The sequence below is a fragment of the Seriola aureovittata genome, chromosome 20 (assembly GCF_021018895.1).
Source record: "Seriola aureovittata isolate HTS-2021-v1 ecotype China chromosome 20, ASM2101889v1, whole genome shotgun sequence".
NCBI lineage: Eukaryota > Metazoa > Chordata > Actinopteri > Carangiformes > Carangidae > Seriola > Seriola aureovittata.
The window spans coordinates 12,582,332-12,605,319 of NC_079383.1; the positions used below are offsets into that span (position 1 = coordinate 12,582,332).

General features: G+C 41.5%; 1 protein-coding gene across 1 annotated transcript in view; it reads left to right on the forward strand.

Annotated features, from left to right (window-relative positions):
- Positions 1-22,988, forward strand: part of stau2 (staufen double-stranded RNA binding protein 2) — an 88,471-nt gene that overhangs the window by 55,032 nt on the left and 10,451 nt on the right. Inside the window, exon 13 of the mRNA XM_056364268.1 lies at positions 5,565-5,678. Coding sequence (XP_056220243.1) covers positions 5,565-5,678 — 114 coding nt within the window. The remainder of the gene's footprint in view (positions 1-5,564; positions 5,679-22,988) is intronic.

The following is a 22,988-nucleotide window of genomic DNA, read 5'->3' on the forward strand; positions in this document are numbered from 1 at the left end:
GTTTGTTTCCAACCTCCTTGTCATCGTCTCATTCCTCTACTCTGTGTTTACTCTGGGATTTGCGCTAGAAAATACATTTTGGGATGGCTAATCCCACCACGTTTGATTTCTGCGGCAGGGTGATGGCTTCCAGCTGCGCTCTGCGGCATATTTGTGTGAAGAGCGATCTTCGAAAACAAGTTTTGTCGGTGGTATAAATCAGACCGTTAATGCTGTGCTGGCTCGGCGCACAGTCTCTCTGCTTACATGGTGGCCCTCTGTGTGTGCATGTCGGTGCGTATGCCTGTGTCTGTGTGTTTGGCAAAACTGAGTGATGATGTTTTTGCACCACAATCAAGCCCATTTGCAAACCTTTAAATCAAATACCCTCAAGTGCCAGCACAGCAAATTGCAAATTTGAATATGCAGCATCTTTTTCTTCTTCAGTCTTTTTTTTTTTTTTTTTAGAACTTGCCTTTGTTCTTTGTATTTTGATAGTATCGATCATATTTCATCTAATTCTCAACTTTAGGCACTGATAGCAGTTGTGTGCCAGCGTTGTCCCAGCATGGGGAGATGAAGGGTGTGTTAACCTGGCACTTTGTTTGGAATCCAAACAGTTCTCTTTATTATCTGCACACCAGTTACTGTTCTCAGAAAAACTCCGGCCGGCATTCTTCCATCAGTTTAAACTCCTTCTGTACTGAGTGAGCTCTTTCACAAACTGCAAACAGAGTCCCAAGTGTTTTGATGACAATTTAATGATGGATAATAACATAATAAAAAAGCCCCTTTTGTGCCGTTTTCTGTGCCCAAATCTCTCTGGATAAACCAAAGTGGTTGGAAAACAATACAAAGTTATGATAGTAATGTCTCAAATATTATTGTTGTCCCAGTAAAACAAAACATTAAACCAAAAGTAGTTTTTACTAGTTCTGCGAAATCATGTCGGAACAGTTGAAATCAAAAAATTTCCACCCGGAAACGTCTTTTCTGAAGAGATTTAAATCCACTACTGAAGGAAAAGTTGTGGAAATGGACTTATTCTTGCTGATAGTTGGATAAGAATACCAGTCTCATATCTGTCCATCATGAAGTCACAGCCTATAGCTGGTTATCTTAGCTTAGCATAAAGACTGGAAATGCAGGGAAACAGTTAGCCTGATAAAGGCATAACAGAATAATAAAAATGAGTGTATTTTCCAAAATGTTGGGCTATTTCCTAAGAGTTAAGGGAGACAAATGTCAGTTTGAGAAGCTGGTGGATTGAGCTAAAGTGGTTGAAGAACTAAAACACCTTCTCTTATCTATAAAACACACACTCATCTTTTCCAGCCTTTGCAGAAACAAGTGGGTAACGACAGAGGTATCTACATCACATTTATATAACATCCTGGCGTCCCTCCAGGCGGCAGCCGGTAACCACTGTATAGTCAGACTAAAATATTTTGACATCACTTTATTTGATTCATAATTTTAACACCTGTCTTTGTTTTTTAGGATTCTTACAAAATACAAAAGAATCACTGCAGCTGACACACACACGCCTCCTGACTGTCAGCATTTGAAAGTGATAAGTTACATGTATTACATGAGCGACTTTTTCAATTGCATTAGAATGTACCGTGGTTTCTTTTTCCGGTCACTCAGCTTGTATTTCTTGAGAAAACCTATTTTCTGAATGCAAAGTTCTAGATAATGAACTGGCTTCAGTAAAACTTGGGACTCTCTTTGTCTCGCTGTCTTAAGACCTCTCTCTGTGATTCGAGCCAAGTGCACTCAAACTTTTTTAGAGTAGCAGCTTTGTTTGCCCTCAACCTCCTGCCTTTAGTAGAAGCGAAAGGTATAGTAACAGTGCACTTCAAATACTCTTGACCCCTGATGTCCCCACAGAAGTGGCTCAACGTGGACCTCTAATTGCTTCTCACCAACAATGACAGCGTTTCTTTGGCTGAGAGGGTTTGTTTATTATAGTAAAGTCTAAGTTATTTCCGTGCTCTTTGACTCTCACAGCCTGCATTCAGGCTAGTTCTCAGTCCTGCAATACTTGTGCTCTGTGGTTATAGATGGAGTAACTTGACAATAAGTATTTATTTTTGCAATTACCTTAACAGCATTGCGTGCATCTATATCCTTATTTGTGCATGTACTTCGCCTGCATTCTTGTGCCCCCCTTTCATGTCCATATGGATCTCTATTCGTGGGTGAGCCCATACATGCTTATTTGTACAATCGACATAAACTCAAACATGGCTGCATGAGCGCTATGACTGTGATTGCTTTTTAGTTTGTGCGTGTTCGTGTTTGTTCGAATAAAGAGGAGCATTTGAAGAGGAGCCATCCAGCTTTAGAAGCCAGATGTCATAGGTCGTTCCACATTAGTGCCGCCGATCAATCGCAGGCCTTGCGTAACTCTCCTGCCTCTTTGTCCCTAAAGGAAGTGGATTAGAGGCTGTTTTCTGAGTTGGGACCTGGGATGATTAGTTAGGCCTGTTTAGAATGCATGCACTCACAGATGCATACAAACATGCACTCAAAACAGACGGGCTGGATGGGAGAATAGATGGTTTGTTTTTTAAGACGCTCGTTATTTCGGTTTCCGCAAAATCATTGCAAATGAGATGATGCCTTAACGTTCTTTGATGCTAGCAGATCAGGCAACTTTCTTTCCTGCCTGCAGGTCAGAGTCGCTGCTAAATCAAAGTAATCAGGCACTTTGTCAATTTTATCAACAAGCCACCAAGAAAGAAAGACCTCCAGGTGATGTTTGGTGACCTGCCAAATTGGCTGTTTTAACCAGAATTTGGCTGGTGGCTAGAGTAAATCAAGTTTATTTATGTAATCCAATATCGCATCCAGTGTGTAAATGGGCATCACAGGCACACAACCGACAATGATTCCACACTCAACTCAAGATGTGTAAGAGGACAAGGTAAAAGTGTTTCTGTGAGCCTGTAGTTTGGCAGAGTGGTGCTTTGAGCTAAATGCTAACGTCAGAGTGACAACGCTAACATGTTGATGATTAGCAGATCAAATGTTGACCATGTTCACTATTTCAGTTAGTACCCGAACATTTGATAATGACGACTAACCGCAAATTCCAAATGATGCAAATGTCATAAGTTTTGCAGGAATTTGGTCATAACCTATTGGACAAATTAAAATTTCAGCCTGATGATGGCGCTAGAAGGATAGTTCAGGGATTAGCAAAGTGGTTACAATTCATCCTGTGAGGTACTTGAGCGTCTGCACCAAATTTCATGGCTATCTATTCAGTAGCTGTTGAAACATTCCACTCAAAAAAGACAAAGAATGGACAGAAAGTGTAAGAAAAGATATTCAAAATACAATAGTCAGATCATTATAGGTCAGCTAGTTTCTTTACTCATACTTGTAGATCAAGCATCCTGATCTTTGATCTAGAAATGGTTGAGGTTTTTGATTTAACAACTTGATTTATATCATCATCTCCTGATCTTTGCCCCCTCATGGTCAAACATACATTGTAATTGGTAGTTTCCATTAGCCGAATATTAACACTCATGTGTATACACCCTTGCATACAATGGGCGAAGTTGAAGAATTATTAGAAATTTGATATATCTAAGCATATATCTCTTTACAAGGAGAGGCTGAAAGAAAGTGTCTGTTTCCTCCAGTGCCATCGAAGGGCCTCACCCTCGGCTGGAGGCCTGACAGCTCGCAATAGATGAACCGAGCCAAGTGCCCGCTGATCAGACAGCATGATTACACCATACATCACAGGCTCCCAACCAGAGGCCTTTATACTGCCTAAATGAACCAGCATAGTGGACAACTGCACATGCACACACACACACACACACACACACACACACAGATCCATATCTTTGTGTTCGCACCCATAGCCCTTTTCTTCTTCACACACAGGTTGAATTCCCAAGCTTATAGAAGTATCTTGGCACATTTATGCATTTCCAAAGTTTCTGAAATAGGATTCTTGTTACCAGACAATTATATTCTTACCCCTAAAAAGTACCCCTCCTTTGTTTTTTTTTCACCCCCTCTCTTTCTTTCGCTCTCCCCTTAATGTTGAAGTCTGGAGAATTTATTAGAGATTAACTTGTCAGAGACAGCTTTTTCCACGGCTCACTTTACTACATTCATCATTCATACACACAACAGATAGCATTCCACAATTTATCACCATGGGCCCATCTCCTCATCAGTGAGTGTGTGTTCACATGCATGTGTGTGTCTTTGTACTATAAGTAACATCACCTGATTGTTCGTACCTTGGTGTGCACACGTTCACACCAGCGTGTGTTTGTTTATGGTATGATGGGTCCGTGTCTTTACGGGCAGACTTCCATGTGTCAGGCTGGCTGGAGCACACACACCCACACTTTTCCACATATGATCATAACTCATTTAGAGAGACGCACACACCTTGCTCTGGAAGCTTTCAGTCACAGATCATATACGTCTGTGCATGCGTGTGTGTACACACGAGGTCTGTGTGTATGGCCAACAAACTGTAGCTTAGATAAGATTAAACTTTTCTCATGTGAGGAAAGTTAAAATGCACAAAGTGAAATACACACTCTAGCACAGGAAACAGATTTTTCCCCTGATTAAAAGAAAGTAATAACTTACTTAAAACCCTTCAGCCAACATAAATATTAAGACACAAACCAACACACACATTGTACATAAATTGAACGCATACTGACATCAACATGTTTTCACCACAGGTTTCTTTATAATGTCAGTTGCTATTACAGTATTCATTTTGTGTCTCTAACAAATTCCACTCAGAAAATCTCGAAATAGCCCTTTTTTATTATGCCTGACTTATCTGAGGGGTTTAAGTGTGATGCTAGAAGCTCTGTTATTTTCAAAGCCACATTCTTCCATACCTGCTAGCTTACTTTTTCATTTGCTCTCTGAAATGTAAAGCCATACTGAATCAGTAATGTCCTCTCTCATTCTTTGTCTCTCTGGGTCAGTCAAATATTTCTTTCCTTCGTCCTGTTCCCATAGTTATTTGTGCCATTTATTAAGATGCCTGCAGCTGTCCTTAGCATAAGTAGGCCAGGCAAACGCATACGCACATAAAGGGACATATACACATGCAAATACACACACGTGCACAGAGTGAGAGCCAGTGAGAAGTAGGGCAGATAAGCAGGCAGTATTACCAAAAGCCCTTGGATCTCAGGAGCAGACTGTCCCAGAGGAGCATCATGTCATAACAGCCCTAATTGCACAGCATTTAGGAATGCCTGCAGAGTTAACCTCTCAATGATGAGGGGTCGCCAGTGATGTCACCACTACCTCCTTGGATGCCCCCTCACAATCTCACATACACACCCTTGCATTCATTTCCCCCCATTGCCATCTCTGTATGGTGTGGGGTAATTGTCCACAAATGCTCTGGTGGCAATTAGACATGCAAGATTTACTCTCAAGCCAACCACTTCCAAAAACACAAGACTGTATCCCACTGAAAACTTCACTGCTCTTGTCATTTGTGCACTGACTGATGTTTTCCTGTATTTACTTTTGGGTTAACTAAATTCGTCGACCTTTGCCCTCTTTTCCAGGTGCAGTACAGTGATGCGCAGAGTGGTAAGGATTTTGTAACCTATTTGACCCTCTCCCCTGTGCAAATGACTTTCCACGGCACCGGGAGCACCCTCCAAGCCAGCCATGACCAGGTATGTGTGAGTATGTGTATTCAAGCGACAGGAGGGTTGAATCCACTGTGCTTGTAGAAGGAGTGCAGCAAGGTCAAATATTGTAGATCAAAGTGTCCCAGGGAAGTGAATGAAAATGAATCTGAAAATCACTTGATACATCAGCAATCTGATTGGCTCTCGCCTGAACCTGGTAGCAAACAGTTCATACAGTTTCAGGGTTATGCGTCCAAAATGCACACAACTTTTCACTCAATTGAAATGCAACTCAGCTGCTGCAAAACAACCTGCAATGAGATGCCTGAAAATGTTTCCACGTAACAACAACCTTTGCAAGTAATATTGTTACAGTTGTATTGTATATTAAATCATGTGAGGAATACAGTGCCAGAAAACGGTGAGAAAATAAGGATCCTTTCTGGCAAATGAAAGTATTATTTCACTAAAGCCCAACCAAAACTGGATTTTTTTTTTTTTTAAGGCCAATACAAATCGGATCTGGCTGATATTCTGTTTTTTCCGTTACATAAACATTTTGTAATTTTATTGTAAAAATAAAGATATTTTGCAGTTGAATATAAAACTTTATCATCATAGATGGCAGCAACAAGTTGATCATACATTTTGAACCATTAACATTAATGGATGTTAAATTATTTAGACTAATGACCGTAAATAAAAAACTCTATTGAGAAAAATAAATGTCAAATATGCATCAAAATTCTGCCAACAAAAATTTTTATAGCTGTAGTTTACTGCTCTGCAATTTGTTTTTGCCAACATACTGTACACACTGATGGCCAATAATGGCTGCTAATATCAGCCAGGCTCTGCTCTTTCGGATCGGCTTATACTGGTTTAGTGAAGTGTAGTATATAGTGTAGTATATAGGTCATTCTGTGAGGAGGCAGCAGTCCTCTATCCTCCTCTCTCCTCTAATTAACAGAGAAGACTTGGCTCTGCGGTTTTATTATGAATCACCAGAGCATCAGAACCACCTGTGATAATAATCGCTCATTGCATTTCTCTCTGACAAGCCTCTGTTCCTCCCACACACAGGCACCAGTTCACTGTGATTTTCAATCTATCAAAGTAATACCCATCCTCAAATCTGACGGAGTATCTCAACAACTTGTGGCGTAACCCTCATTCTCTCTCCCTCCCTCTCTCTGGTTTTCTCACTCACTCTCTCTCGCGTACACCCCATATTCAGAAGGAGGCTCTTTGTCTTGTGTTGCCCAAGCAGAAAACCAGTTGCTTACATTCTATCATCTAAACATAGGACGCCCCTTTGTTCAGCAGTCTTCAAAGCTTTAATAAAGGACCGGCCCGGCCCTGAATGGGACAGCTGACAGGGGGCTAGTGCCGCCACCGCTAACTGAGGGCCAAGCCAATATAGGCCAGGCAGGTCTGCGTCCTCGGGACCTGTTGTTGCCAGGAGCACTGGGGCATGACCGACTGTTAGAGAAGGCCTTTCTTTTCCTCATCTCAGTACAGTGAGGAGTACGACCACAAAGGGAGCACCTAACAATAAGGGGTCACCCTCAGCAGCCCCCAAACCCCGACACTTGTTGAACAAAGTGGGCCTGAAGGCATCACACATTTGGTCAGCTTTACCCAGATGATGATGCACGCTGCTGTGAGTATTTGTTGACTTACTAATAAGGGCCTCAGAGTTACCTGAAATCTGTAGAATAGATTACCTCATGTGCTGCTGGACCTCGGGAATTCCCGTTGCACACAATCAGATCGATCCACGAGCTGCCAATTAATAGTTCAGGGGAGATCCACGTGTTTCCTATGCCACATGTTGGCCTCGGCACCAATACACACAAACACACACCTTGCCCTTTTATCTGTGTAATTAGACATTATAAATCTCATGAGATGGAACAGGGGATCTCTCAGCTAAAAAGTGATAAACCTTTCCTGGAGCCATTCTCTGTTGCTGTGCACACACACAGCTAACACAGTCACGTGTGGTGACTCCAGTCTGTTTCATTATACATCTCTCTGGGAATTTCCTGCTCTGTTATCTACGCTCTCATGGAGGTTTATGTCAGGTAGACCGGAGCAACTGATATAGATCAACAGCCAAAGGAAATCCTCTCCACAAATCTCTGCCCATGATGTATGGAGGAAAGATGTGTAGGATATGGACAGCAGTTACGGATAAATGGCTGAGGAAACAGTTGGCCTCTTCATGCAAAATGACACTTGATGAAAAGGGAGCAAGATCTTGATTAATTTAATATGTGTCAGTATTTCCAGTTTTTTTACACTTCATTGTTTACAAACGCAAAATCCAATAGAAATTTGTGTCACTCGTGTATCCATTGAAGCCTATTGTTTCCAAAATGTGTTTCAAATTATTCAAATAATTCCATTGTGTATTCTTGCATTTTGAGCTTTATTTAGCAAGTTTAGCAAGTCTTGACCACAAGTAAGAGTGGATAGCCATGGGTCCGATGTCAGGGCCTGCTATGGAAGTGTCAATAAGTCAGAAGTGTTTGAGTATTTGTGTTTGTGTAAACATTTGTTATTATGTTGTCACAAAACAGAGATTACAGCTTTTGATTATGACACTTAATTAGACCCTGTCAAATGGCAGTAAAACAATGACTTGAAGAAAAAACACACATGGCCCCGAAACACTTTTTACTGTCTTTATATTATCAAAGCTAATCTGTAATCAGTTAAACAACTTAGTGTCGAACAGTAGCTATAGAAATTGTAATAATAATTGTAAAAAGGTTTACTGTAAATAATGATTAACGAGACGGTCTCCAGTTTGTGTCCAAAACCATGTTGTTTTGGTTTAAAACACGTGTCTCTTTTTCTGCCGTATCTGCTGTAGGATTGGGTTGCACCAGATATTCATAAATTTTACTACTTTTTAGTCAAATTTAATTTCCTATTTCTACATTTCTTAGTTTGTGTGTAAAGACCTTCCTAAGTTTTTAATGGCTACTAGCTAATTTAAAACCAATGAGTTACTAAAATGGGTTGCACCATTAAAACTTAATGGTCATAAATAAATTAATGTCTTCGGGAAAACATTAGTCGTGTGAAATTGGTTACTCGAAAACACATGTAGCAATCAAGGCAATTTACTATGTAAACGGAAAGTCAGCGTAGCATCACAAGCTGAAACCTAATTGCCAGAAATAACAGTTGTAGGGAACAGTTCTTTGTAAATTATGCATCTTTTTTTAATTATTTATATAAGCATATATGCAGAACTGAGTATTTCAGAGTTTAGAAAATGTTTTAAAATATGTGATTATGCTAACCTAGCTAACTCTAGTTATTTATTCTGATGCTAACAGCATACTGTTTGGTATTATAGAGGTGTAATATCTCATTTTTGTTATTAACATCATTATTAAATAGCATTTGATCAAACCAAAGTTAATATTACCTCATTTAAAGAGATCATATCTTATCTTACCAAGCTCAGCTAAGTGAGTTTTGTCACTTGGTTCAATTTGCTACACACCAGTTCCACCTGGAAGTTCTGCATGTGTAAATATTTAGAAACAAGTTATCCCTACACAAGAAGTCATTTGTGTGGTGCAATCTATTTTAATTGAATTATGTGTAAATTTCTACTTAGTGAACACTTAACGTCATAGCTGGACGAAGTTTAAACTTAGGAATAGCTGGAGCAACCCGCTCCTGGTACACCAGGTCATGATCCCAGTTAAGGTTTTCTGTCGTGCGCTGTTTTGTGTACATTTTTTTTTTAAATTGCATTCTCAGTGTCTTTGGACACAAGTGGAAGAGTATATCTGTAACCCACTGGATTGTATGGGAATAGTCAGTAATAGAGAATTAATTACCTGTAAAAGGTACAAAGTTGGTGATCCGAGAGTAAATCATTTGTGTAGCCTTCCGTTGAACAGTAAACAATAATGATCGAGAGCAGAGGTGTTGTCAGTATAATTTTACAATGGTCTGCTCTTTATCAACAAGTGCAAACACACACAGAAGCACCTACACATAAACACACACCACAGTGCTTAGGTGCCATAATCCTTGGCCTTGTGCAGACATTCCTGGAGGGCCTGTATGTGTGAGAGATATACAGCTGAGTGCTCTTTTTGACCTTATGTGCCATCTATTCGGTGCCATCTGCCGAACACATGTGAGCCCGTAGGCTGCTGCATTGGCTGAAAGTCGCCTGGAGCCAAAGATGTTTGTCAACATATCCTCCATTTTAGTTCTAAATTATTTTTGTTAATAGTTTCAGCCTTGGGTTACACTATGTTTAGTTAATATTTTAAAGGAAAGAGATGAGAAGGGAAAAACTACACCGTCAAGCAGCTTTTTTTCACTGAACAGAAGCACTGTAAAACAATGTTTAACCCTGGTGTGTGTGTGTGTGTATATGTAAAGCCAGTCTCATGTTCTCAGCTCCCATATTCAGCTGCAGGTTTATTTTTAGGTGACCTCTTGTTGGAAGCGCACTCAAGCTTACAACCATGAGTTACTCCGTGACCACAAACTTCCAGCCTTGCTGTCTGCTCAAACACTCTCAAGGCTGTATCAGTTTTGCTCGGTTAAATCCGCACTCACTCAATTGATATCTGTCTGTTACGAGGCCAAATTATAGACCATGGCACTGGGATATATTTAGACTTTCTTTTTTCCTACATGCTTTTTAGACAGGCTGATTTCTGTGTTTGTTCTGCAGAGCTGAAGTAACTCTCTGGCAGTCCCTCTGTGGCGGCAGTGGGACACCAGGGGGGCCGAGGCCCACTGAGCTGTGTGTGAGGTGTTGCTGGTCCAACATGAGCGGCCCGCAATCGAAGATGACAGGGTGACTGTTGTCTGCCACCAGACTCTGTGTGTATTTGTGTGTGTGGGGTTGCTTTGCGTGCAGTAATGTCCTCAGCTGAGCCACCCTGGGTCCCAGGGGCCCTGTCTCTCAGATTGTCAGCTGTGGCTGCATGGGTTTCCTGCAGCAAGAGCACATTTTGGCTGATTTGATATGACATGCTGGACATCAGGATTAAAATGTGTTGTAGAAGTGCTTTCAGGTAATGAGGCCTGCTGTTTTGGATTTTTTTCAGGATTTATTTCTTGTGAACTGCACCACGTTTTTCCAGGTGTTCCTGGTGTTACTGAAAATGTTATTTTTCTCTCTCCTCTCTGCAGTTTGTCATCTGGCTGTAATGCAAAGTTTTCTATAGCACGCTGATGAACTGATTTTATGTACTGAGAGAGTACCACTCTAACCCTTGTGGAAAAAGCCTTTCACAAGGCCGACATTACCTTACCAAAACACCATTTGGTCACATTCTTGCTCTCTTGACAGTTTCTGTTATCTTATGCGAGATCCACAAACACATACAGATAACCATGCACCAGGTTACCCAATCCTCCCTAAAGAAATAAATCATTGGACGGTTCTGCTAAAATTAATTGGGCATTTGACCTTGTCCCTGGTATGTGGATTTTTGCTGCCAGCAGAGTTGCGATGTTGAAACAAAGGATGAAGGGACAGGGCTGTAGGGAGCTGATAATTAGGGCCAGTGGTGAGTGTATTTATTTACATGTTGCACACATTCCTTCGTTCATTTGTTTTGCTGGAAATGTGTTGAAAATGGACTTAAGTAAGGGAAGAAAGATTGACAGTAGGAGAGTGTAGTGGCAGCGAGAGGATAGACGGGGCTGATTCATGGCGTGGTGACTGCTGGGATGGTCTTCAGAGATCCCCCACGGAGCTCAGGAGAACAGCAGGAGAGGGAGCTGCAAAGGGGAGGAGGTTGCACAGGCCTTGTGTTTGAAGTCTTCCTTCCCGACTGGATCGCAGACGTTACCCCAGGCTGGGCTCCTCACGGGGGGTCCCGCTGGAGTGTTACCCAACCAGGCAGGCAGCTGTCGGACAGCCTCTCCTCCCTGCTTATCTGTCTTGTCTATCTCCTCTTTATGTGCCCGTGTTGTGTAACCAAACACAGCACCTGGACGTATCCTAAATCACTGTATGTGGAGAAAACAGGGGAGTGGGACCTGATCGGCACTTACATAGCCTGAACGTTTTGAATGAATGCAGAGCAGACATTTCTAGGTCTGACTAATTTCATAACCCTCTGCCAGTGTGGTTTAAACATGCTGATGTGACGGTATTGCAAGGAAGCATCAGTCAGTTAACAGACACTAGTTTTATAAAGGCAACTTTTGATGCTTTTTAACTAAATCTTGTAACGATCTGTGAGTGAATGAGTTGATTGACAGCTGTATGTGTATAGGCTCGTTGAAAAATCTCATGACACATTCTGTCAGGGTTTGGAAAAAGGGTTTTTGTCACCATTTTCCACTTCAACTTCACGCCGACATGTTATGTGAATATCTGAAGGAAAAATTTGGGTCAAAACATAACACGCCAAGAGCTTGAAAAGACAGCTAAATATTTGGCTAATATCAAGTCACAGCTGAGTGCAGTGATCCAAACCTTTGGCCTGCAGGAGCGTTCATCTGTTGCCTCTATGAGCTGAGCCAGTCCAACATCTCCTCAGCCACATGGAAATGGATCATAAGTGCTGTTACATCCCAAAATATGAAAAATGGAGACCTCCCTCATTTAACAACACAAATTCCATCTGTACAGCTAATGTAACTAAGAAGCCTAAGCACATGTGACATCGTGTTGGTGATGGTCTCCATTTGTGACATTCTGTACACCTACCAACTATTTTGAATAGAAGTAACATTCTAGTTAATATCATATGATTGAATCTTGACTGGAGCATTGGTATTACCAGTAGCTGTAATGGTAGGAAATTTAAACAAATCAAATTGATAATTAATATCACAATATATACACATACATTACAGATTTCTTTTTTTTTTTTTACATGACATTTAAAGCCATTCTGACATATCCTGTAAAATCCTGTTTCTAGGTTTACATGTACATGTGATGCAAGTGTGTATTCATTAAATCAGTCTGACATTTACTACAGGATGGTGAATATGGATCACATACCTGTTGCTATGGCCGTAGAGCTTGAATGACTTATCTGCTGAAGGAAACAATATCAGCAATATGGTTGGCTCCTCTGGTCTGACCTGAGTAAAATAATAACCACCAGGCGCAGTGATACACTTTTGTGGTATATAACTTCGTATAGATGCTGCTTCATGTAGTAATTTAAGATTTGAACTATGCTTTGCCAGTAGCACAGTTGTGTTGAGCCAAATGTAAAGCGTATAATATTAAAACTAGCTGAGAGGCCTTTGTGTTGTGGGTCGAGGTTGGAAAAGTTAGACATTAATCCTTGATTGAGCTGAAAGTTTTTACTTGTTTGCTTTGCTCCATTAAGAGAAATTGGAGCCTTATGAGGCCTAATGTGTTTGCTAGAATCTTGCAAATAAATTTTACGATTTTTGGAAAGTGGTCTGAGCTATGAATAACAGTAAAATCTCTTTACTATTTAATATTGACGTGTGACTGGCAATGACTTTGATTGATTTAACTACCGTATATGCACGGCAAAAAACGTGGCTTTGCAAGCTGCAAGTAACATATTAAAGGTGAAAATCTTTATTTTAGTTGTGGATTGATGGCTGTCTTTGTATTGTTTCTAAACTAAACTTTACTTTTTTTGTGATATTTACAACTTTGGCCTTTCAAATTGAGGTGTTACAAATACATAAGGAGATGTTATGATTGCAGTTTTGCAGCAGGAGGCACATGTTTGCATAGCGATTATTCGTCACTATAATTAGTCCACATCACACAGAACCAGAGGGGGAGCAGTCACAGAGACCTCCCTTGCTCCCGCTCAACACCACCTTTCAAAGGAGCTCATACCTTGCCTACCTCCCCAACACCACCTCACCCAGCACTCCCACTGTCAGACCTACAAGCCCCCCCCCCCCCCCGCTCCCGTCCCAGGAGAGAGGACAAAGTGAAGCATCCACGGAGCGATCCATCACTCCTGCCTGTCTTCCCACATGCCCTCCTCAGGAAACACCTTTCAGACCAGGAGATTAGAGTGCGACGGGAGAAGAGAGGGAGCAGTGAAAGAATGATGGAGGAGGAGGGAGACAGGGTAAACGATTCAGAGAGGCAATGAGAAAAAGAGGGAGAGGAGCTGGAGAGAAACTGATTGAGTGGGATTATGAGAGATTGATGAGGACAGGGAATGAAAAAATGGGAGATAGAAGTGACTGACTCTTTTTCTTTGCGCGCCAGAGGAAGCAGGGACCAGTGGGGAGAGAATAAACATGAACTTGTCCATTAGGGGACGTGCTGATAGTTCAGAGTGGCCCCTTGGAACATTAGCATGTCTATTAAGGGCGGACATGGTGTGGAACTAAACACACACATGGACACTTGAGCGTTGTACTGTGCTTGATTTACTTTTAAACAGAGTATGGAAGATAAACAACAAACTAACCGGCCATGCTGGAAAACGGAAACTTCAAAATTAAATGTGGTTTTGCAGGCGTTGTCTTGCACTGAATCATATGTTAGTCTTTCTGTAACGTTAGGGCTGCAGCTACTGATTATTTCCTCTTTTTTTTTTAAATTAATTTTAATGACATTAATACAGGGTTGGTGGTACAGTTAATGGTTCTGACATACACATCGTGAACATGGTGTATAAGGACAAGTTGCACTGAGCAATCGAAAGAAAAATAAATAAATAAATAAAATTCTAACTCGCATATATGGAAGTGAGAAATTCAGTTCACAATAGACAGGGAGGGAGTGTTCTGTACTCAATCACTGGTGCTCTGAGCCAAGTTTTCATCAGACCTTGTAAAGCTGCAAAAGAGCTCCCAGCGGACTGTCCCATCTTCCATGTTCCCCTTCAGTCTATTAAGCATAGACTCATAAGATGCTATCACCACCATGGCATTCATCCAGTCCTTCAGGGCCAGTAATACAGCAGCTTTCCAATGTCTTAAGATAATTCTGGAGGCTGTAACCAATCCTACCATAATAACAGAAAATATCCCTTTTGATACATTTGGTATTTGAGATCGATCCCCTTATTTCCATTTTTTTAATAAACTATTGATTACCTAATGGATTCATCAGTCTCTAAAATGTCAACTTATTGGAAAATCTGCAGTCATACAAAATCGAGAAAGGAGATTGATGAATCTTATATTCAACTAATTACGTTAAATAATATATTTGCATTACTTTCTTTTGTAATATGGGTAATAGACAGCATTTCAAAAAGGTTATCATCACCGCCACCGGTCTGCATGTGACTCATGTCATGTTTATGGAGTAGTAAGGATCCATTCAGTACCTGAGACTTGAATGAAAAGAGAAATGCATCACTCAATTTTACTCATAAGGCCTAAAGAAAAAAAAAGCAACATTTACGGAGGATGATTAAGCAGGCTTCAATTTACCCATAAGTGCCGGCTAACCAGATGATCACTGCTGTTCTGCACTAATGAAAACAAAAAGGAAGTCTTCTGTGTCTGCGCTCCAGGCTCTTGCCATGTGTTGGTAAAGTATGTGCTAGAAAGTAATTTGACCCTTTTTAGTTGTCAGAGATGTGTAAAATTGTCAGACACTCAAATATATGGTGACCATGACCGATAGTGTTACCCTACTTGTCAGTTTAGATTAAATTCCATAACCTGGAGTCTCTCTGAAAGCTGAATTGTTGACATGTGATACGTTTGGACAGCTGAAAACACAGAAGCCAAGCCCACAACTGATGGTAAATGTAATTTTATTTGTATTAGTAGCAGTATTATCATTGTAATCAGATATTGTTTTTTATTTTGTGCTAATTTTGTGAAGGTGGGTTGAAGGGATGATGGGAAGCATTTTTTAAGTATAATTTATATCTGTTCATGTGTATACAAATTAATTGTTCTCCCTCCCTGTTGCTTTCATACCTGTCAGACCAATGTGATTGCTTTAAGGCAACCAAAGGTGTTAGATTCATTATCACCTCCATGCTAAGAGGAGCAAGATGTTTTGGCAGCGACCTTGCAGCCGTCAGCGCAGTTAGGCTATGTGTGTGATTTCCCACACACACAAATTTGGCATGGATAAAGGTCTCTAAACCAATCACACCTCTCTTCACTCATCACCCCCGTGGGAGGCGTAAGCAAACCAGGCTGCTAATTCGCTACCTACCGCTCTTTTGTAGCGTCTCGGACTCATTAACTTAATGTCATTTGATACTGAGTGATAGTTCGCCTTGCTGAAAAGGTCCCCAAGATAAGGGCCAGGTATTTTTCCTCTGCTTTGCCATCTCCCGGTGACAATGTGTGAGTTATGTCACCTGTGGAGAAAACACCTTTTCTGACACCAAAACAGTTAGGTTTTCACTCTGAAAAGGTTAACGTTGCACCTTTGTTTCATAACAAGCATTATGTAAATTGTTCTACTGTCCTTTGTTGATGTGGTAATGAATATCTAGTTTAGCCCTTTAGAAATACTCATCCTCACACACAGTTGATAGGATGATCTGCGTGAAGCTGCCTTATCTCATGATACCCTGCTAACCAACATCTTATAAGATATGAAATATACATATAAACCAGAGGACCACAAGCCTAGTCTGACATTGTCAGTCTTGTCCCACGAGTGGGAGAGTTGCACAACACATTGAACTTCTATTGTGCAACTCTGCAAGGAAAAAGCTTTAAAAAGCCGTTTAACTTGATACGTGACACACGTCTTGTGGTTAAAAACTTCTGAGAATTAATCATCATAAGAGTGCACCAGAATCACACTCTGACAGTAATTGCAGGCGTACAAGTTTACCACATAGACAAAAACAACCGCATATCTACATAGAGAAACACACACATACACACACTCTTCACAAAGACCTGTATTGTTGGTTGTAATTGTACTATTTTTTTTTCTTTCCTGACTTAATGAAATCCAATCTCCCAGATGCTTAGATGCTATTTGTTTGTGAAAGTTGTTTTTGATTTCCATCGTACACAGTATGATTATGGTATGTTCCTCTAAAATCGCAAGCTATCACTCCCAATTTCACTGACAGGTCCATAGCCGTACGATGCCCCTCCTGCCCGATACAGAATTACTATGAGTGATTTACTTAACCCTAACTACAACCAGGGGGCAAAAAAGATGAGCATTTCTGCTTTGGCAGTTATGAATTGGGCTCTAAATGACCCTTACTGTTCAGTGGCAGATAATGACGCTTCCAGTGGTGGGAGTCGGGTCGTTAATGTCCCGCGTTAGGATCAGTGCTCTGTGGCTGCATACTGAGTTATGGAGATGAGCGTAGCGACTGGGGAATGTTTTTCTGTCTGTCTGAGCACCCCCCCTTTCCTGCCACCCCCCCACCCCATCACCCCATCACCCCCCACCCCATCACAACCACCATCCTCTCTTCTTGATGTTAACGCATTCTCAGGCCTCAAACAGCAGACATTTTGAAACACTCAAAACAACAGCCACAATGGGGGTTAACACCAGTTACGACTAAGGTGTCACATACTCCTGTGGTTTAAGTAAACACTGTGTGTGTGTGTGTGTGATTGTGTGTATACACATGTGTGTGTGTGTGTGTGTGCGTGCGCATTCATGTTTTTGTGTGCTCGTGTGGGTGCGTGTGTCCGCCTGCCTCATAGCAGTATCTTCATGATCTTCCAAATCTCCTCTCTAAATGAAGTCACAAGTGATAGCTTGTATTCTGTTTTACATGCAAATACAGCCCGATCCTTTGCATTCAAAGGAGATAAGAAAAGATTAAGCAAACCACACTGTCACTACCTAAATGTGAGAGGAAGAAATCACAACACCAAGTGAAAGAGGAGATGCATTGCATTTTTTTTTTAAAAGGGAGATCAACTATCATTTTGCATGTCTTAGCTAGCTGAGCAACAGGCAGGCCCACTCTCTCCTGTTGAATATGACAGCTATCACACGCTTGGAGGTTTGCAGTGATTTAGCAAGCATTTATCCAGAATATGATCTAGTGATATGACAAATAACAATATACTGCACCCTCCGGCAAACAATGTTCGTTTATGTATTTTAATCAAAATTTCAATTGTTATTACACCATTTTAAAGTAATAGTTCTTGGGAAACAAGATTATTAATTTAAGTTATAGATGAGAAAAATTATGCCACTCTTATGACTCTTATGCATGATAAATATGAAGCTACTACAGTCAGCAACTTATTTATCACAAAGAGAGGGAACAGGGGGTAACAGCTCGCCTGGCTAGGTCTGAAGGGAACAAAATCCACCTACCAGCACCTCTGAAGCTCACTAATTAACATTTTATATTTTGTTTGTTTAATATGTACAAAAAGTTGTTGTCTTTCCTATAGTTTGGGATTTGTTTGGATTAAACAAACGAAATTTAGCATGTTGATTAATGTGTTTTAAAGGTGCTGATCAGAAGATTTAGTTACCTTTTTACGGAGCCAGGCTAGCTGTTTCCCTTGTTTCCACTTTTGTGGTAACCTAAGCTAACCAGCTGCTGGCTCCCACTACATAGTATATTTATCATAGAGGTGTGAGTGTGGTATCAATTTTCTCATTCAACTCTCAGTAAGGCAGAGAATAAGTACATTTCCCAAAATGCCAAACTACTGGTTTAACATTATTTGACATGATTCATTGGGGTGTTCTTCAAGGTTCCATTTAAGGGTCCCTGATATTCTCCCTGCGCCACCCCTTTTCTTTTTTCAAAATCGTATTGATTGCAAAGAAATGTAATTGTTTTCTTTTCCCTTTATATGCCACAAGAGTGTCTTTATGTGTCACTGGTTTTGATTAGGTGCTCTCGGCATCATTCACATGATGTGCAGAAAGACTGCATATGGAACAAAAAACCTGTAGTCAGGAAAACATTCATTTTAAATCCATATGTAACTCATCTGGCTTTGTTATGAATGCATAGACTAAAGCAAACCGCAGAATGTCATTATCTCAGCAATCACTTATCCTTTTATACAACGCACACCTCAATTTACCATGAAGGGAGGAAAATTATGTTTTGATTGCACTTCTATAGATGCTTTGTAAACTGTACATGTGCAGTAGAGGAAGGCATTTCATCTATACTACCCGCACAAATGCCCACGTGCACACACATACACACAGTGTTAAAGTGATCCACAAAATGGTTTGATTTATTGTACATTCTTTCAAGTGAGAGGTCTAATGCAGCATAGTTACTAAATAAACATTTGTTTTAGAGGCCCCCCTTTTCCTGCGGGACATCTTTTCTAAACCTAATTTCCCTCTACTTCTCTCTTGACCCAAACTCATTTTCTTTCTTTCACACTCTGTTTCTCTATCTGTCTTTCTCTCTTTGAATCTCCCCCCCCCCCCCCCCCCCCCCCCCCCCCCCCCACACACACACACACACACACACACACACACACGTCTCCCTTGTGCCCAGTGAGAAAACGTGGAACCGTGTGAGCCTTCAGAAGGACTTTGAAATGAGACATGGCTGGGACATCAGAGGACTCTGCCACTCTCAATGAGCCTGCTTGATTTATAAGAGAGTAGGGATGGGGGGGGGGGGGGGGGGGGGGGGTCGGTTGTTTCCAAAGGCACACAAGGCCACGAGGTCCTCCATTAGTACCCTGACCCCAGTTTCATGGGACCAACCGCTGCATTTGAGGAGAGGGAGGGGAAGAATGGAGGGATGGATGGATGGTGGACATGGGGGGCTTGTGTGTGAGAGGGTCTTTTCTTTTTTTACCTTAGAAAGTCTGCAATTTACATTTTCACCACAGAGAAGGCAGCAGAAATGAGACACCCTACCTCGGTCATTTGTCAGTGGCCTGCGGTTTCCTGACTTAAACGTCTGCTGCTTGTACCTGATCCCTCACTCAGTCCTACAACTGCTTCCTATTTTACGATTCTCCTCACAGTTTTACTGTCCGCAATCTAATTAGCTGTGTCTTAATCATGTGTTAAAGCGCAGCGCCTTCCTGGTGTTTACTGTCTGTTTTCCATGCTGTAAAAATGTGTGAGGTGGCTCGTAAAACTTGCCCACAGAGGATTGGGTACTCATTGCTCTTTTGTGGATAAAATCACTGCATCACTGACAAATAATGGGTTATATCATCTGTAATGTGCCACTGCAGGAAAATTGTAGCACTGATGTACTTTGGGTTAAGTTAGCTGCATCTTAAAAGGAAAGCTACACATTCTGTGAGAATCACTTCCAGTCATTTTATTTCAATCCTATTATATTTTGTTTTTGCCCTAATCCATGACATTTTAGAGAAATTTAATATTAAAAAATATCCTGTCTAGATGAAATTGTGGCACACATGGCTTATTTAATTTCCTTTGCTCTCCAGCTTGGGAGAAGATCATGTCATGCTGCTTTTATTGTGCATGTGAGGCCCACCATGCCTATGTGAATTTATGTTTGCTCATCACGTCAGCCACTCTGTGTCTGGCCTTGGCTCAAATCGGTGTTTGCAGACTGAATCCATAACATGGCTTTGTTCCTGCTGAGATTGGTTCCTGTTGTTTATGAACACTTTGTGACAGGCCCGCCGGCTTTAAACCAACTCGGTAATGGCATTATGCTAACATTTTAAAAAGACATATGTTTTCAGTGTGCATTACATTACGTTTTTCCCCCCCCATCATATTTGGCTAGTTAGTGTGGCCCCTGGACCTGTTCATCAGAAAAACCAGCCTGGTTGGAGGAGCCCTACCCAGCAAGGCCTGCCGCTTGATATAAGCATACTGGAATTTATTGTTTTTAGTAAACATGCCTTATACATAATCTGTCTCTGCAGGACACGCTGCCAGTTGCCATAGGAACATAGTAAGGTTTTCATAACACTTCAGGGGCTCCCTGAGGCGTAATGGGTCTCAATCAGCCCTGTCAGACAGTGATTTGCAGGTCCACTCAGTATTTCTTGGGATTTTAAGTAATAGACAAAACGTTCATCCATATCTTATTGGCTCAGCAAGCATGGTGGGGAATGAGAAACAGTCAGTATGAGGTGATTAACAGTCAGTGCAGAAAGGGGCTAAGGGAGCTTCATGGAGGTAAAGCCAATTTCTTGCTTTCCATGTCTGCAAGGGTCCACTTTGGTTCATGTGATGTAAATTTTGTAATCTGTCCAAGTCCGCGAGGATCCACAGTGCCAGCCTGCCGACAGCGCGTGCTTTTTACAAGTAAACTGGAAGCTTGTTTCGTCCAGTGTATGCATGTACTGTTTATTTCCCATCCACCGCCCTATTCTTGTTAAGCGGAACATGTCCGTGTACGCATACCCCCCTGAAGCACGTCCATTTCCGGGCAAGCGGAAACCATGAACTGGCCTGAAGAGACAAGAGGAAAAAGGTGTAAAATGCTGTCTGACTGCGCGCCCTCTCTTGTTACCGGATGACTTTTCCACCAGACATCCACTCTCTCATGTACGCTGTTGTCTCTGACAAGAAAATATAAAGGGCTCGTGATGGAGAGTCTGGGATTATTGCATGCAGCTGCCGGCTGTCACAGTAAGACACTTAGCCCCTCTCCACTCACCCTTTATCTTAACCCCTTCATATACTACATTCCCAAGTTCCTCCTTTTTGCCTTTCCACACCTGTAAGTCTCTCCTGTAAATCATGTCATCCTTTTTTGTTGGTCTAAAGGGGACAGTGCTCTTCAGAAGATGTGACCTTCCCTCCTATGTCTGACAGTTTTTGTGACTTTCTGAAACCATCAATCTGACAAGGTGTGCAAAAGTGAGTAAAGTAGGCAGGGTTTGAACTCCACCCTCTAGCTCTCTTCGTTCTCACAACCACCTCATTTTCTATGTACAGATAAATGCAAAACATTGAGAGCCATTGAGTAGAGACTTTCTAAAAGCACATGCCGTTGTCTCAGTTTGAACTATTATCATGCCTTGCCCCTCTCTATAACTGCTGTCTTCTTGCCCCCGGCTTTGAGTAGGACCAAGCTGAACAGACATCAACTCTTTTGCCTTCAGACATGTTCGGTTGACATGTACAAACCGCTATTTTCGGGCAAACTGAAGATCTGAGCTCAAGTTATCCAGCAACTATTGTCATTGTGATGGAATAGGAGGTTTTAATAGTAAATCTGTAAAGTGAAGTTGCTGCTCTGATGACTCATTGGGCCCATCTTCTCATTTGTTTGGGCCATTTTTAATACAACCAGTATTTTAGCTTTAATATCAAGAAATAATTAGATTCCAATTTTACAGAAGGGCTGATAACAGCCAGTAATGCTCTTTGACATCCAAGCTGATATCCTCACTAGCAATTGATATGGCCCACTGCAGTATCTTTACTAAGTTTATTATCTATGCAAATGAAGGAAGTGATTAAGAACTTGGATCCTACCCCTGGTGTGAGCTGCCCATGCTTCCATTCTGCGGTTGGAAAAGGTCTTTTCCACTGGTAGTGTTGCAGCCAGGCAACAACCATAGCCATCGCATTTGCATCCCCACCCAACCACTGCTTGTCCCACTGCCCACTTCAACTAAGCTATGGACTTCATCAAGCAAACTGTGGGAGTTTGTCATTTTGAATTTAGGACAATGACAACTGGCATGCAAAGAGCAGTTAAATGGATCACGTGGTCGATCTCTGACACATACAGCAGTGGAGGGGAAAACGGAGACCAGGAGGCAGAGAGGAGCAGAAAAGGGAGAAATGGGACGCCCCTTGGGACCGATCACTATCTCTCCACTGATAAGAGAGCGAGTGCCTGAGGACTGGCTTTTCTTCCCACAGCTTTTCATAACTCCCCCAGGGCAATGTGACTCCAATTGTTCAGGATTATAGCAGCTTCTCCCTCTGGCATAGAAAGGTAGATCTGTGCAAGTTAAGATGAGGTGATGTAACACTGCTGTGAAGTCTTGGGGGTAACCTGATGGAAAAAGACATAACAGTCAGAGCAGTGTTTCTTTACTATTAGCCCAGGAAGTGAATCTTAGGTGTGACATTTGATGATCTCCTGGACTCCCCATATGTATGAAGATGACTTGCACACAGTGATGCTCACGAAGCAACATTATTTTCTGCTTATGTCATTTATATGAGTGAGGCATGAATTGTGCATGAATTGGATCATAAAGGAATAATCCGCTCAGACTGTTTCTCATCACCCAGGTTGCCAGGTTGTGTATGGTGGGGGGGGGTTGCTCAAGACAATAAAAAGGCCCTTTGCTTTTGGGAAAACATTTCAGCTCAGTCAGTGGTCATGTTGGTGAGTCACTGGCCTTGAGGCTGTTTTCCTCTTCTTGCTTCATATCTTACCAGACAGTAGTCCCATCCCTACAGCATTCTTCATGTCCCCATTTCATCTCATGCTGTATTTAGTCACTGACTCATCATCAACTTAGGAATAAGTTAGA